The sequence below is a fragment of the Motacilla alba genome, chromosome 10 (assembly GCF_015832195.1).
Source record: "Motacilla alba alba isolate MOTALB_02 chromosome 10, Motacilla_alba_V1.0_pri, whole genome shotgun sequence".
NCBI lineage: Eukaryota > Metazoa > Chordata > Aves > Passeriformes > Motacillidae > Motacilla > Motacilla alba.
The window spans coordinates 17809199-17821910 of record NC_052025.1 but is presented as its reverse complement, the minus strand read 5'-3'; the positions used below and the strand labels follow the sequence as shown (position 1 = coordinate 17821910).

Below are 12712 nucleotides of genomic sequence, written 5' to 3'. Positions count from 1 at the left end.
GCTGACCCGTACAGCCCTTTTACACAAGCTTCATTGCCGTGTTTCCTGTGGCAGATTCCACTGCCAGTAACAGAGATTGGATCCCATATTGAATGAGGATGCTGTGTCAGCTCTGGCAGGTTGATGACATTTGTGCTGTGACACAGAATCTGCCCGTGGTCTTTCTAATTTTCCATTATCTAAACTGGTATATACCTTTGGTCTCAATGTTTTATTATCAGTTTATTTTCCACATTATCATCCTGGTTTGTCTTTCATGATATCAGCTACTGCCTGAGCTACTGAGGAGTGTAAAGCTGGTTTGTCTGCTTTCCTAAGACTTGTGAATCTAATCTCAGCTCGCTATCTTTTTGTTTTGGAATAGCAAATGCCATGTTAAGGATGTTTTTATTCTGGTGTACGCACGCATCCTGTTATTACCTGACTTCGGGAACTCTAGGAATCTCAGGTGCACTTTACTGTCCATTGACATTTTAAAATGACAGCTGTAGCTTTGCATTGCAGCGCTTGAGGTAACATATTTGGCATCTTGACTAAAACATTCAGCAACCTGCATTTCAAATGCCTAAACCTGGATTTTTAATGCTTAAATGGCATTTGTGTATAATGGAAAAGGTGTTGTCATATTTGCTTAGTATGTACATGGCATCCCTTTTTATTCTTCTTTATTATTAATATGAAAACAATGAGAAACAAATGAATAATGAGAGTTTTGTAGTGAACATTTCACAGTGTTATTTTCCTGGTGATGGTGTGTTGTTGTGAAGAAATGAGCTTACAATGGACTTAGTGCAGAATTGTTTGGCCGCTGGTGATACCTCTAGAATGGGCTGTAGTAATCCCAAATCCATGATAGATGTTTCTTTCACCAGTTCACAATGAATAATCCTCTTAATTTCCTTGAATAGCAGCTGGTATTGCTACAACCTGTGCCTAAACCCAAGAACAGCTTATTCAGAAAGCCTTCTGGCCCTGTGAGCGAGGGGGAATTCTCTCTCAGCGGGGTAGCGTGGGCAAACTTTCACAGGGCCAGCTCCGCCGAGGCTCTGACTTCTCCTCTCTCTCTCTCCCCTAGATGCAGCAGCTGTTCTACGAGAATTACGAGAAGAATAAAAAAGGCTACATCCGGGACCTGAGGAACAGCAAAATTCACCGAGCCATAACTCTGCACCCCAACAAGAACCCCCCGTACCAGTACAGGCTGCACAGCTACATGCTGAGCCGCAAGATCGCCGAGCTGCGCCACCGCACCGTGCAGCTGCACCGCGAGATCGTGCTCATGAGCAAGTACAGCAACACCGAAATCCACAAGGAGGACCTGCAGCTGGGCATGCCGCCCTCCTTCATGCGCTTCCAGCCCCGCCACCGGGAGGAGATCCTGGAGTGGGAGTTTCTTACGGGAAAATATTTGTACTCGGGAGCCGACGGGCAGCCGCCCCGGAGAGGGATGGACTCGTCCCAGCGCGAGGCGTTGGATGACATCGTTATGCAGGTCATGGAAATGATCAACGCCAACGCCAAGACGCGGGGGAGGATCATCGATTTCAAGGAAATACAGTATGGATACCGCAGGGTGAACCCCATGTACGGAGCGGAGTACGTGCTGGACCTGCTGCTTCTCTACAAGAAGCACAAGGGGAAGAAGATGACGGTCCCCGTGAGGAGGCATGCATACCTGCAGCAGACCTTCAGCAAGATCCAGTTCATGGAGCACGAAGAGATGGACGCCAAAGAGCTGGCCAGCAAAATCAACCAGGATTCTGGGTCCTTGTCCTTCCTCTCCAACTCGCTGAAGATGTTTGTCCCCTTCCAGCTCAGCAGGTCCAAAGCAGAAAGGAATGAGCTCAAAGACAAGAAGATCAACATCCTGATCCCTCTCTCCGGACGGTTCGACATGTTTGCGAGGTTCATGGGGAATTTTGAAAAGACGTGCCTCATTCCAAACCAGAATGTCAAGCTGGTTGTCCTGCTTTTCAATTCCAACTCCAACCCTGACAAAGCGAAGCAGATCGAGCTGATGAGAGATTACCGCTCCAAGTACCCCAAGGCTGACATGCAGGTTCTGCCGGTGTCGGGGGAGTTCTCAAGGGCACTGGCTCTGGAAGTCGGATCTTCTCAGTTCCAGAACGAGTCTTTACTTTTCTTCTGTGATGTTGACTTAGTGTTTACCACAGAATTCCTCCAGCGGTGTAGAGCCAACACAGTTTTGGGTCAGCAAGTATATTTTCCCATCATTTTTAGCCAGTATGATCCAAAGATTGTTTATAGTGGAAAGGTTCCTAGTGACAATCATTTTGCCTTCACTCAGAAAACAGGTTTCTGGAGGAACTATGGCTTTGGTATCACCTGTATTTACAAAGGTGACCTTCTTCGAGCGGGTGGCTTTGATGTCTCCATCCAAGGTTGGGGCCTTGAAGACGTAGATCTATTTAACAAAGTCATTCAAGCTGGCTTAAAAACTTTCAGAAGCCAAGAAATTGGAGTAGTCCATGTGCATCACCCTGTTTTTTGTGACCCTAATCTTGATCCAAAACAATATAAAATGTGCTTGGGCTCCAAAGCTTCAACGTATGGGTCCACACAACAGCTGGCTGAAATATGGTTTGAAAAAAACGACCCAAATTTTGGGAAAACCAGCAATACTAATGGCTCAGTGAGGACAGCCTAATGTCCAGCTATGCTGGAAAAGACTTTTTTTTTAATTATCTAATTTATTTTTGGGAAAATGTTTTTTGATAATTCACTTTTAAAAGACCACACAGGATATATTTTAGAAATCATCATTGTTTTCTTACAAAGCGCTCGTTTTGAGAAGAACAAGGCCCTTGGGTTTTTTTGTTGATGTGTTTTTGGTTTTGAACAAAACTGTGATCAATATTTGCCTTCAAACAAAAAAAAAAAAAAAAAAAAGAAAAAAATTGTTTAAGAGTTATCTGATCAGCGGAAATTTGACTTGAATTAGCATTTCCTTATGAACAAAGATTGTTTCCTACCATTTCCGTTGCCATCTTCATGGCTGGGATTCTGTAAATGTGGACCTGAGCGTGCAAAGCCAAGTGACAAAACGCTGTGTCTAAATGTTTTTGGTGTGACTGCTACCGTGCAAAGATTCTGCTCCTTTGGTTCAGGATTAGCCATTAATTCTCAAATTGCGTTAGAAAATCCGAGTCGCTGTGGCGATGACAAAGGGTGGCAATCGCAGGAGGGGTTTTTGTTTTTCCCTAATAGCTGATTATTTCAGTTTAAAAATACACCTCCACTTAGGATGGGCAGGGGAGGGAAGGAAGTAAGCACAAGCCGTGATCCGGTTAGTCCCTGTAGAAATTGTTGTGTTTGGTGTTTGGTCCGTGCGTGGACGGAATGTTTGGGCAATCCGTGGTGGGTTCTGTGTTCTGTCCTCAGCTGCCCTCCGAGGTTGAGCCGTGCCACCAGGGAATGCTGAGGAGCGAGGGGAAGGGGCTGGGGAATGGGAATCTCTGGCAGCCAAACGACAGCACACAATGAACAATCCAAGATCCCTGAGGAGACCTTGGAGAACTCCTCTGCACCGAGTGTCCCGCGCCCGATCGCGGGATCGATTTCCTTCAGCCGCGTGATGTTAATGGGAACAATTATTACATTTGATGGCTAGTTTTGTTTTGGGATTTTTTTTTTTCTGTATCTGCTAGACCGTTAATTTATTTAATATCCATTGTTTTAGGTTCTTGACCTTTCCTTGAATATCTGTTAGTCATTTTAATATTTTATATATATATATATGCGTGTGTAAATATATATATATATATTAGGAATGTATTGCATCTTCTCACTGATAAGGTAGTGTACATCATACTTATAGTAAATGATCTCCAAAGATTACTTTCTAAAATATTTTTTCATGAATCTTTTTTTTTTTCTCCCCCAAATTTCTTCAACATTTTTGGAATGACTTCAGTGAGTTTAGGAATTTTTTTGGTATTCTGAGAGGAAGTGGGGATGAGGAGGCTGAATGCAAGGAAAGTGTGATCCCTGTGAGTTAACACCTAGCAAGGTAAGAGAAAATACACGAAATAAAGTGCCTTAAAGCCAGATAGGGAACCCTGTACACTGAGACTTAGACAGTGACTGGACATTGCCATTGAAGCAGATGATCTCGTGGGACCTATGTACCTGTAAATATCCTGCTCAGCAGAAACAGAAAATAAAAACCAGCGAACAATATATTTTTCTATCGTATCCTTCAGCCCCATTTCATCCCATTGCCCTCAGTTCCACTTTGCCTGCTCTTTGGGAAGTGGAGGCAAATGAAGGAATGGAGAAAACCCAAGGCTTTGGTGGTTGTTACCACGTTTGAAGGGATCTTACAGTGCAATTGCTATTCCAGTAGAAGAAATAACCATTGTTTACACGTGTATGGAGTATGAACTGCAACTAGCATAGAGTCTGTGTCTTAAAATGTTCATCATTTTCTGGTGACAGTCCCAAGGATGTAGGTGCATGGAAAATTTTTCTTTTCCTCCTCGCTTGTTTTTTTTTTTTTCTTTCTTTCCTTCTTTCTTTCTCTCTCTTTTTTTTTTTTTTTTAAGACTTGCTTCCAAGATGCAATAAAGATTTTTTTATTTGCAATCAGAGCTGCTCACGTCGTCAGTCTGTGTCGTTCCACCCAGCAGAGGCACAGAGTCACACATTTTGGGAAGTAAGTTCAGGTAAAAGGATCTCTCTCTTCCAAAGGGTTTTGACCTCTGTGCTGTGTTGTGGCCTGGGATGAGCCCAGTGCTTCCACCTTGGCTCTGAGGGAAGGCAGAACAAACCCATTCATCAGGAGCTGGTGCTGATGAGCTGTGCCATTCCCTGGTTTTGACTTTTTCCTCATGAAAATGTTAAAAGTACTTCTGCTGCCTGAAAATACCCACAAGTGTGCATTTCAAATGCATACACTAAAACAAGGGTGCATGGTGCCCTAATGTTTTGTGTGTTCAAAACACAGTAAAAATGATTATTAAGTAGGTTGAGCACTTATTTTTTAATAGCTCTAGGAGTTGTTTGGTGTTGGTGTGAGGACAAAATTAAGTCCCAAAGCAAGAATCTTAGGGATTGCAGAGGTGTTTCTTCACACAAGGAAAAGGGAAAAAAAAACCAAACAAACTTGTATTTGTGGTACAGAAAAGAGCAAAGAAAATGAACCCCAAAGAATGGCAGCAAAAAGGGGGGAAAAGGCCCGTACTTGTACTCTATTTATTAACATTTATGATTATGTAGGACTTTTTTTAGCCCCTAACAGCTGGTAAAAGCAGAATGTAACTGGACAAAGCCATTTTGAGAACAGCACCATGTGGTATTGGGGTTTTTTTCTCAGTTGCTGCAATTCTAATTCTGCTACCAAATCTCTATTAAAAGTGAGTTTTGCACCAAGCTTGCAGGCAGCCCTCGAGGCCTCACATCACAATTGATCACATATTTTATGGACTTGCAGCTTAGGAGTAGTCCATTTTAAAGTGAAATATTAATTATAACCCTTTATGACAAAGTCTAAACACATAAATCCCATTTTATACTAAAGTAAGTGGCATTTGCTGCCCCACTTGTAAGGAACTGGACAGAAGTGGAAATCATCAGCTGGTAGGTGCTAACCCAGCCTTGACAAAAATCCCACCTGGGGCTGGGAGAGTTCACCCTCACTTTACTCTGGTTGTTTGCTTCTGACAGAAGTTTCCTTCACCCTGAGGAAGCAGGAAAATCATGGAGGGTTTTCCTCTGGGCCAGAGAGGTGTGAGAAAATGAGATGGTGTCATCCTGAAAATGAAGGATTGTGGTGCCCAGTCCTGTCCTGTCTATAGAGATGCTTCTGTCCTTATTAAAACAATTAAAAATGTGAGACACTTCTTTCCTTCGTTATTCTGGTGCAGGTAAGCTGGGTTGGATGCTGTGGCATCCTCACACAGTAAAACTTCCACCCAAACAGAGGAGTCCAGCCCCTGGACACATGGTGTTAAACCCTTCACCTTCCCTGCTCACCCCTGAGTGAGGAGCTGGATTTATTAACGCTGTTTTCTAAAAGCTTTTCCCTCCTGCTCAAGGATCAATGATAGCAAAAAGAGGCCAAGGGAGATGGGGGAAAATGTGAGTCCAGAAAGGCAGCGGGTAGTCCTGGTGACTGTCATGCTGGATGTGACTGTTTACATGTGACATTATTTATCTGTGACTTTGCAGAGTCACAGCCCGTGGAAGGATTTCAGGTTTTGGTCCTGTGGGCACAGTGGGGGTTTATTACCCGGAAAACTCAGTGCCCAGCTCCAGCCCCATGTAGCTCCCCTGGACCTGGCTGGATGGTTCCTTTCAGCACAATCAGCACAAAGTCCTGCTGACCCAAATCTGCTTACTCTGAGTTTTTGTGGAAGCCTCCAACTTTACATTGCAAATTATTATCCTGAGCCGTTTCGCATGAATACTTGCTAAAAATACTCGGCTTGCACGGCCAGCCGCAGTCGGGAGCTTTTTGGAAAGAAAATCTTGCAGAGGCATTAAAAATGGGGAGAAGGTCCAGGCCCCACTGGGCTCCTTCTCTGCTCTGGCCTTGGTGATCCCTGGGCTGGTGGGACACTGCCCTGTTCTAATGAATGTTTTTGTACCCAGTGGACTCTGCCAATGTGAGTTATTGTGCTGATCAGAGCAAATTCAGGGGTTTGATCCCAGTTAGAGCTCAAAAAAGCCTCCTCCTTCCAGGCTTAGGCAGCCTTGGAGACAACCTGGGCTCCCCAGCCAAGGCAGTGCATCCCATGAGGAATCCTTTCCAACTATTTTCCTGGATTTTACCTGGCTGCTGCTGCCAGAAGCACTTTTATTCCTCTCGTCCGAACTGCTGCTGACACTTGCCCAGGTGTAAGGAACATGTCCACATCTTTTCCAAGCTCCAGAACCATCTCCCAGGTCTCCTCCAGCCCAGGAATCTCTACCACCTTCTAAATCACTTTTATGAGTGGGGTGAAAAAAATTAAATTAACATCAAAAAAATAACAGCCGAAATACTGGGCTGGCTGTATTTGCTTTCACACTTTAATTCAATAAAAACCTCAACTTTAATTGACCTGAATCAGCTCCAACATTTCCAGCGGGCTGGGCTGGAGTCTCTTGGAAATGGGGGGGGGGTCTCCCCTGTTTGGTTGGGGGTGTCAAGAGGAGCTTGCCAGGGTCCTGCTCCACCTTTTAGTAAAAGAAGACAAAAGAGTAACACCACCTTTGTGTTTTACTGACTTTTCACCTAGAGGACTCCCAAAAGGGGCAGAGTTTAAAGTGGTTCTGTGATAGAACAAACTTGCAGTGCAAACAGGCTGGGATGTGGGGCAGATAAAGGCTGTTTGCTGTGCCAGCATTGGCTCTGCCAGGATGGCTCTGAGTGCTGGGGTAGGACCATAACAGCCCTGGGAAACCTGAACCGCTGTGGATGTTCCACTCACGGGTAGGGGATGTGCTCTGTCCTCTGCTCTGTCACTGCCTTGGCAGTGATTTCCCCAGTGCTGAGCACCTGTCCCAGGTGAGCTCAGCCCCACCCCAATCTCTGGCACCATTCTTATCCCCAACCCCATTCCTGGTCCTATCCTTCTCCTTATTTTCATCCCCATCTCCCACTCCATCCCTGGCCCCATCCTCACCCTAATCTTCATCACAATCTCCACCCTCATTCCCATCTCCATCCCCAACCCCTTCCTTACCCTGCTCCACCTGGGTTAAGCCCCTGAAGCCCAACCCAGCTCCCATCCCACGGGTAAGCTGAGGACAGGCTTGAAATAGCCAGGATATTTCCTGTCCTTTTAAAGCTTGCTTAAAGAAAACTCATTTCCTCTGTCCTTTCGGTAGCAGAATACAAAGCAGCCAGTGCTGCCCCTTTCCCCACCTCCCTTAGAAATCACCTTCTTCCTTATGCTGAAGCTGAGAGCCCTTGGTGCTGTGCGGGCTGGGGAGCATCCAGCTGCTGTGTCAATGTTCACCTGCCCTCAGCCTGTCCTGGGGGCACAAGAGGTGGAGTTATGCTCTAATACATCAAACTGCAACAATTCCTACCCACTAGCCAGGCTACTGTGTGCAATGAGGCAGAGCCAGCCCTTCTTTCCTAGCACAATGAGCTGTAATATTCCAATTTTCCTACACATGGAGGGATAGGTTGGGTTGGGACAGCCCCAGGCTGGTGGGATCTGTGCATCCACAGTGCTGGGGCCCCAGAATTCCCGGAGTGAGCATCAGGATACAGGATCTTGGATATGGGATGCAACCAGTGATTTGCCCCTACATCATGCCTCCCCCCAAAAATACTCAGGCCATGCCCCAAACTGGGATGCTGGTATTAGGCACAGCTGTTCTTCATCCCAGTGCCTGATTCTGCACTGATGCCAGCAAAGAAACAGCCCAAACCACAAACAGGAATCAGTACCCAGCTGGGAATTGAATATAATCCTTTCAAAGCAGGTAAAGGACCACGGAGCACGCCAGGGAAAAGCCCAGGGAGATGTTTGACACATCAAGAGGGACAAAAAGGAGCTGCTGTGGTTGTTCCACAGGGTGTTTCCTCAAAGGAAACCTGCAAGGCTGAAATAAAGAATGAGCCCCTTTGTAGCTCCTGTTGGGGCTTCAGGTATCATGGGAAGAGTTCCTGCAAGTCAAAGGAATCTGGCAGCTGGAAAAGGTGACCATGAGACCTCACCCCAGCCCCGAGACAAAGGCAGAGAGGGTGTCCTGGCAAGGGAGGGAAATTTTGGTGCTGCCATACTTGATCATGAGCTGCTGGAGAGGCACAGGGTGACAGTCACAGGCAAGGCCAGGTATGGAGACAGTCTGTAGTCACAGCCCCGATTCCAGCTGTGCTCATCACAACCAGCACTTGAATGAAGCTGCAAACCCCAAACACCCAATGCCAGTTGGGTTTCCAATAAAAACCACCAATGCAGTGTCATCCTGGGGAGGAATCAGTTTATTTTAAGATACATTCTGTTTCTGAAGAAGGATATTTTAGCAGCCTGCAACAGAAATGTGAACCAGAGGGTTAACCTGCCCGTTCGGCCTTGGCCAGCCTTGCCGATGCTCACACAGGATTCTTGGGATAAAAAAAAAAAAAAAAAAAAAAAAAAAGGTCCAAAATTCAAACTGTACACCTTTATACAGGGTGCTTAGCTGGGGACACATTTTACACTGCTGTACATGCTTGGGATAATTAAGTGCAATTGGATTTAGAGCCAATACAGCATCCCAGGCTACTAATGAAGATAAAATAAAAGCTGTGGTGGGCAGAAGCTGCACAGAGATACACAGGCAAACTGAGCTTATTGTGTTCCTGCTGCTCCAGAGTGCATTTCCCAAGAGAAACAGGAGTGGAGCAGAGACAGCTTATAAACCTTCCTGGTCAGGGCCTCCCTTCTTTTCCATCAGGAATATCTGTCACACCCAGTGGCTTTGTTTTCCATCAGCTCCATTGACAAGGCAGCAGTGCCGTGAGCCAGCTCACTCACTCCCGGTGCAGCATTCCTGGCAGGTGGTTTTGGGCTCCCTCACAGGAACACTGCCCCACCACAGCTTTTAGGAACCAGAAACGCAGTGGCCAGCCACAGCTTCTCGCTGGTTCCTACACCAGGGTGTGTCTCTACAGGGACTACACCTCAAGTAGGACACACACCCTAACTAACGGAGTTGCAGGGAGGTGGGAAGCAGCCCCACAGTGCAGGGCTTCCAGCAGATGCATTCCTCCTGGGAACAGGGTGAATCAGCCCACGGTGCCTGCGATGCCGGCCAGCAGGCAGCCGGACTGGAACGTGCTCAGACACCCAGGGCAGAGCCCACGGAGCTCTCCTGGCTGACACACACACAACAACAGCAGCAGCAGCAGCCAGGGCATGCTGAAGGTGAGGAAGGAATTCAAAACAGGGAAGAACAAACTGGAAATCAGGGGATGAGCAAACTGCAGCCACCTCTGCCTTTGCTCTCAACAGTGCAGGGGAGCGTGTGACAGAGCAGGGAGCTGAGCTCCCAGCGGCTTCTTCATTCCCCAAAAGCCCTGGTGGGGCTCTGGGAACCCCACGGTGCTCACTAGCAGCAAACCAGACCCACACTCCCCCCATCAGCCCTGGTGCGGGCCGTGTCTCTGAGTCCGGGTGCTCCCGCTCAGTCTCGGCCGCAGCGCCACGGGCACTACCTTCTCTTGCGCATGCAGGTCTCCAGCCTGCCCAGCTCCTCGTAGGCCTGGTAGAAAATGTCAAAGTCTCTGGCACTCCAGCCCCTCCAGACAGCCAGGCACCGCTCCGTGTGTTCATTCTCAAAGCAGCACACAACCGTGTCCTTCGCCACGAGAGCCGCATCCACCAGCGTCCTGGGGAAGGGAGCAGAGAGCAGGGAAGGGCATTACAGGGAAAGGAATTACAGGGAAGGGCATTACAGGGAAAGATGTTACAGGGAAAGGAATTACAGGGAAGGGCATTACAGGGAAGCACATTACAGGGAAGGGCAGCTCTGCGAGCGCAGCACTGGCTCATGAGCTTCCCTTCCAGCTACACAAGCTTTTTATAAGCTGCAAATCCTTCAGCAAGGAGAATGTAACAAAGAGAGGGATCAAAAACTGTGTCACATCAAAACCAAGCAGCTCAGTGACATGGGAAAAGGTTTTTAAAGGGATTCAGGTGCCTAAATATGCAGGTGGGGGCTTAAGTCTGCCATGGCATTTGAAGTTGCTGCTAATCTCCTGATTTGCTAAATCCACAGACTCTTGCTCCTGCTGCCAGCTGGGCACTTTCAGAACAGCTCCATCATAACACAGCTGACAGGCTGCTGAGAGCTTCCATAGCCTGGAATACAGCATGGAAGAGGATGGAGCCTGCCTGTGTCAGCTCAGGGTCTGAGCCCCAAGCCCAGAGCAGCAGGCACAGCTGTGGCAGCACTCAGGGATCCGTGTGGTCCGTGTTGTATGTGCTTCCCTTCATGGTCTGTGTTGAAGCTGGCCCTGCAGGTACCTCAGAGGGAGGTGGCTGGGCAGACAATGACACTTTTCCCTTGCAGGGTCCAAGGGACAGGAGTCAAGCCCTCACTGGACTCCCTCTACCACTCCCATAGCAGATGGGGAAGGCTGGTCCCAAAGTGTTTCCCCACAAAGGCGCCCAGCTGGGAGCACTGGCCACAGGACTATCCTTGGCAGCTGTTTTTTATTACAAACTGCCCCTACAAAGCCCCCTCCCTTTCCTCCCCTCCCTGCTCTGCTCTGCCATTCGAGCAGCCCCTTCCCTTTCCTCCTCTTCTGCTCTTTATCTGCTGCTCAAACAGGGAGAGTCAATGGCCACGGTGCCTGGTCCAGCCAGGCAGCAGGGCAGGACACGTGTGAGATGTGGTATCACTTTGCCTGAACTCCACACTCAATCTGAGTTAAGCAAAACCAACCTAAATGTACCTGTGACCAATAAAGAGAATTCTCTCCTCCCAGCTAACTGATAGAGACACTCAGTTCAGAGTAGGGGGAATGGCAGGAGCCTTTGATCTCCTGTTGTGTTTACCTGGCAGTAATAAATGATCATTTACAATCCTTAGCACTGCTTAACCTGCATTTGTTTGGACATAAATAGTACAACCCCAGACCGGTATTTAAGTGATCAGCAGGAACACCCCCACCTCTCCAGCAGCTATTTATTTCCTTGACTCTCCTTCACTGTATGAAACATTTTAAATTAACGTATATAACTGCTCTCCCCTGTGCTCCAGGAGCCGTCCCCCGGCCTGTCACTGCCCACAGCACAAAGGTGCTCATTTAGAGCCAGAACATCAACCTGACCCACGTGAATGCAGCCACAGACAAGCGCCGTGCTCTGCATAAATACACCTCTTGTTCTGAGCGCGGGGCCGAGTCTGCCAGGCTGCTCTGACCTTCTGCCAGGTGCCCTCAGAGCAAAGGCAGCCAGCACCAGGCAGGATCAGGCCAACTCGGTCACACTGTGCACGGTCCTGTCTGTGTCATTATGGGGTGCTCGGTCCCTGGGGATTTTGGAGACCAGGCTGTAGTCACAGAGCCTTCTCCTCACTGTTTGCCCCGCTCCCACTGGAACTCCTCAGAAGCTGCTGGAAGGCAAGAGGAAGTTCCCAAGAGCCCTGAGAGCCTGCAGAGCCCCCCTGTGCACCCCCAGCCCCCTTGTGCCCCTGGACACTGGTGTGCCCAGCCAGCCTCACCCGTAGGGAGCCAGCTCCCCTGCCTTCAGCACCGCAATCACTCTGCCCCGCTGGGTGCCCGATTCCTTCTCCAGCCCGATAACGATGATGTCCCCTCCTCTCCTGGAAGAGAAACAAGGGAGATGTCACATCCTCAGCACTGGGGGTGCTGCCAGCTGAGGATGATCCATGCTGGATATCCATCCTCTGCTCCATGCCCACCTGCAGCCACGGGGAGGGGGCACTGTGATGCCTCGGGGGCATCCTGAGTCCACTGCAGTGACAGATCCTGTGACAAGCAAAATCAGCTTCCCAGAGGTTCCCATCAGCTCCACAGGAGTCAGCAGGACTTGCCAGGGCTGTGTCCAAGCAAGGAGGCTGCCTGCTGCTCTTTGTTTCCTCAGTAGTTGGGGAAACACAGCTTGGAGCCTGACCAGCCCCCTCTCTTTCTACTGAAACCAACCCAGCAAGGCTTTCCACGTGGCCACTCTGCTCAACACTGCAGAATTCCAAAAGGCATAGAAAATCCATGTTCCATTATACTGGGAACAGAATTTCTCCATGG

General features: G+C 48.2%; 2 protein-coding genes across 10 annotated transcripts in view; one reads left to right on the top strand and one right to left on the bottom strand.

Annotated features, from left to right (window-relative positions):
* CHSY1 (chondroitin sulfate synthase 1) overlaps positions 1-4605 on the top strand; it is a 75652-nt gene extending 71047 nt beyond the window's left edge. For both annotated transcript variants that reach the window (XM_038147391.1, XM_038147392.1), the window contains one exon: positions 1076-4605. In XM_038147391.1, coding sequence (XP_038003319.1) covers positions 1076-2668 — 1593 coding nt within the window. In that variant the 3' untranslated portion in view covers positions 2669-4605. The remainder of the gene's footprint in view (positions 1-1075) is intronic.
* Positions 3205-12712, bottom strand: part of LRRK1 (leucine rich repeat kinase 1) — a 79781-nt gene continuing 70273 nt past the window's right edge. For 4 of the 8 annotated variants that reach the window (XM_038147386.1, XM_038147385.1, XM_038147388.1 and 1 more), the window contains 3 exons: positions 12169-12270; positions 10157-10330; positions 8924-9064 (listed from right to left, as the gene is read on the bottom strand). In XM_038147386.1, coding sequence (XP_038003314.1) covers positions 8980-9064; positions 10157-10330; positions 12169-12270 — 361 coding nt within the window. In that variant the 3' untranslated portion in view covers positions 8924-8979. Of the gene's footprint in view, positions 7981-8923; positions 9065-9342; positions 10331-12168; positions 12271-12712 lie in introns of those variants that run through there. The other 4 variants (XR_005258171.1, XR_005258172.1, XM_038147387.1 and 1 more) reach the window with 4 other exon arrangements.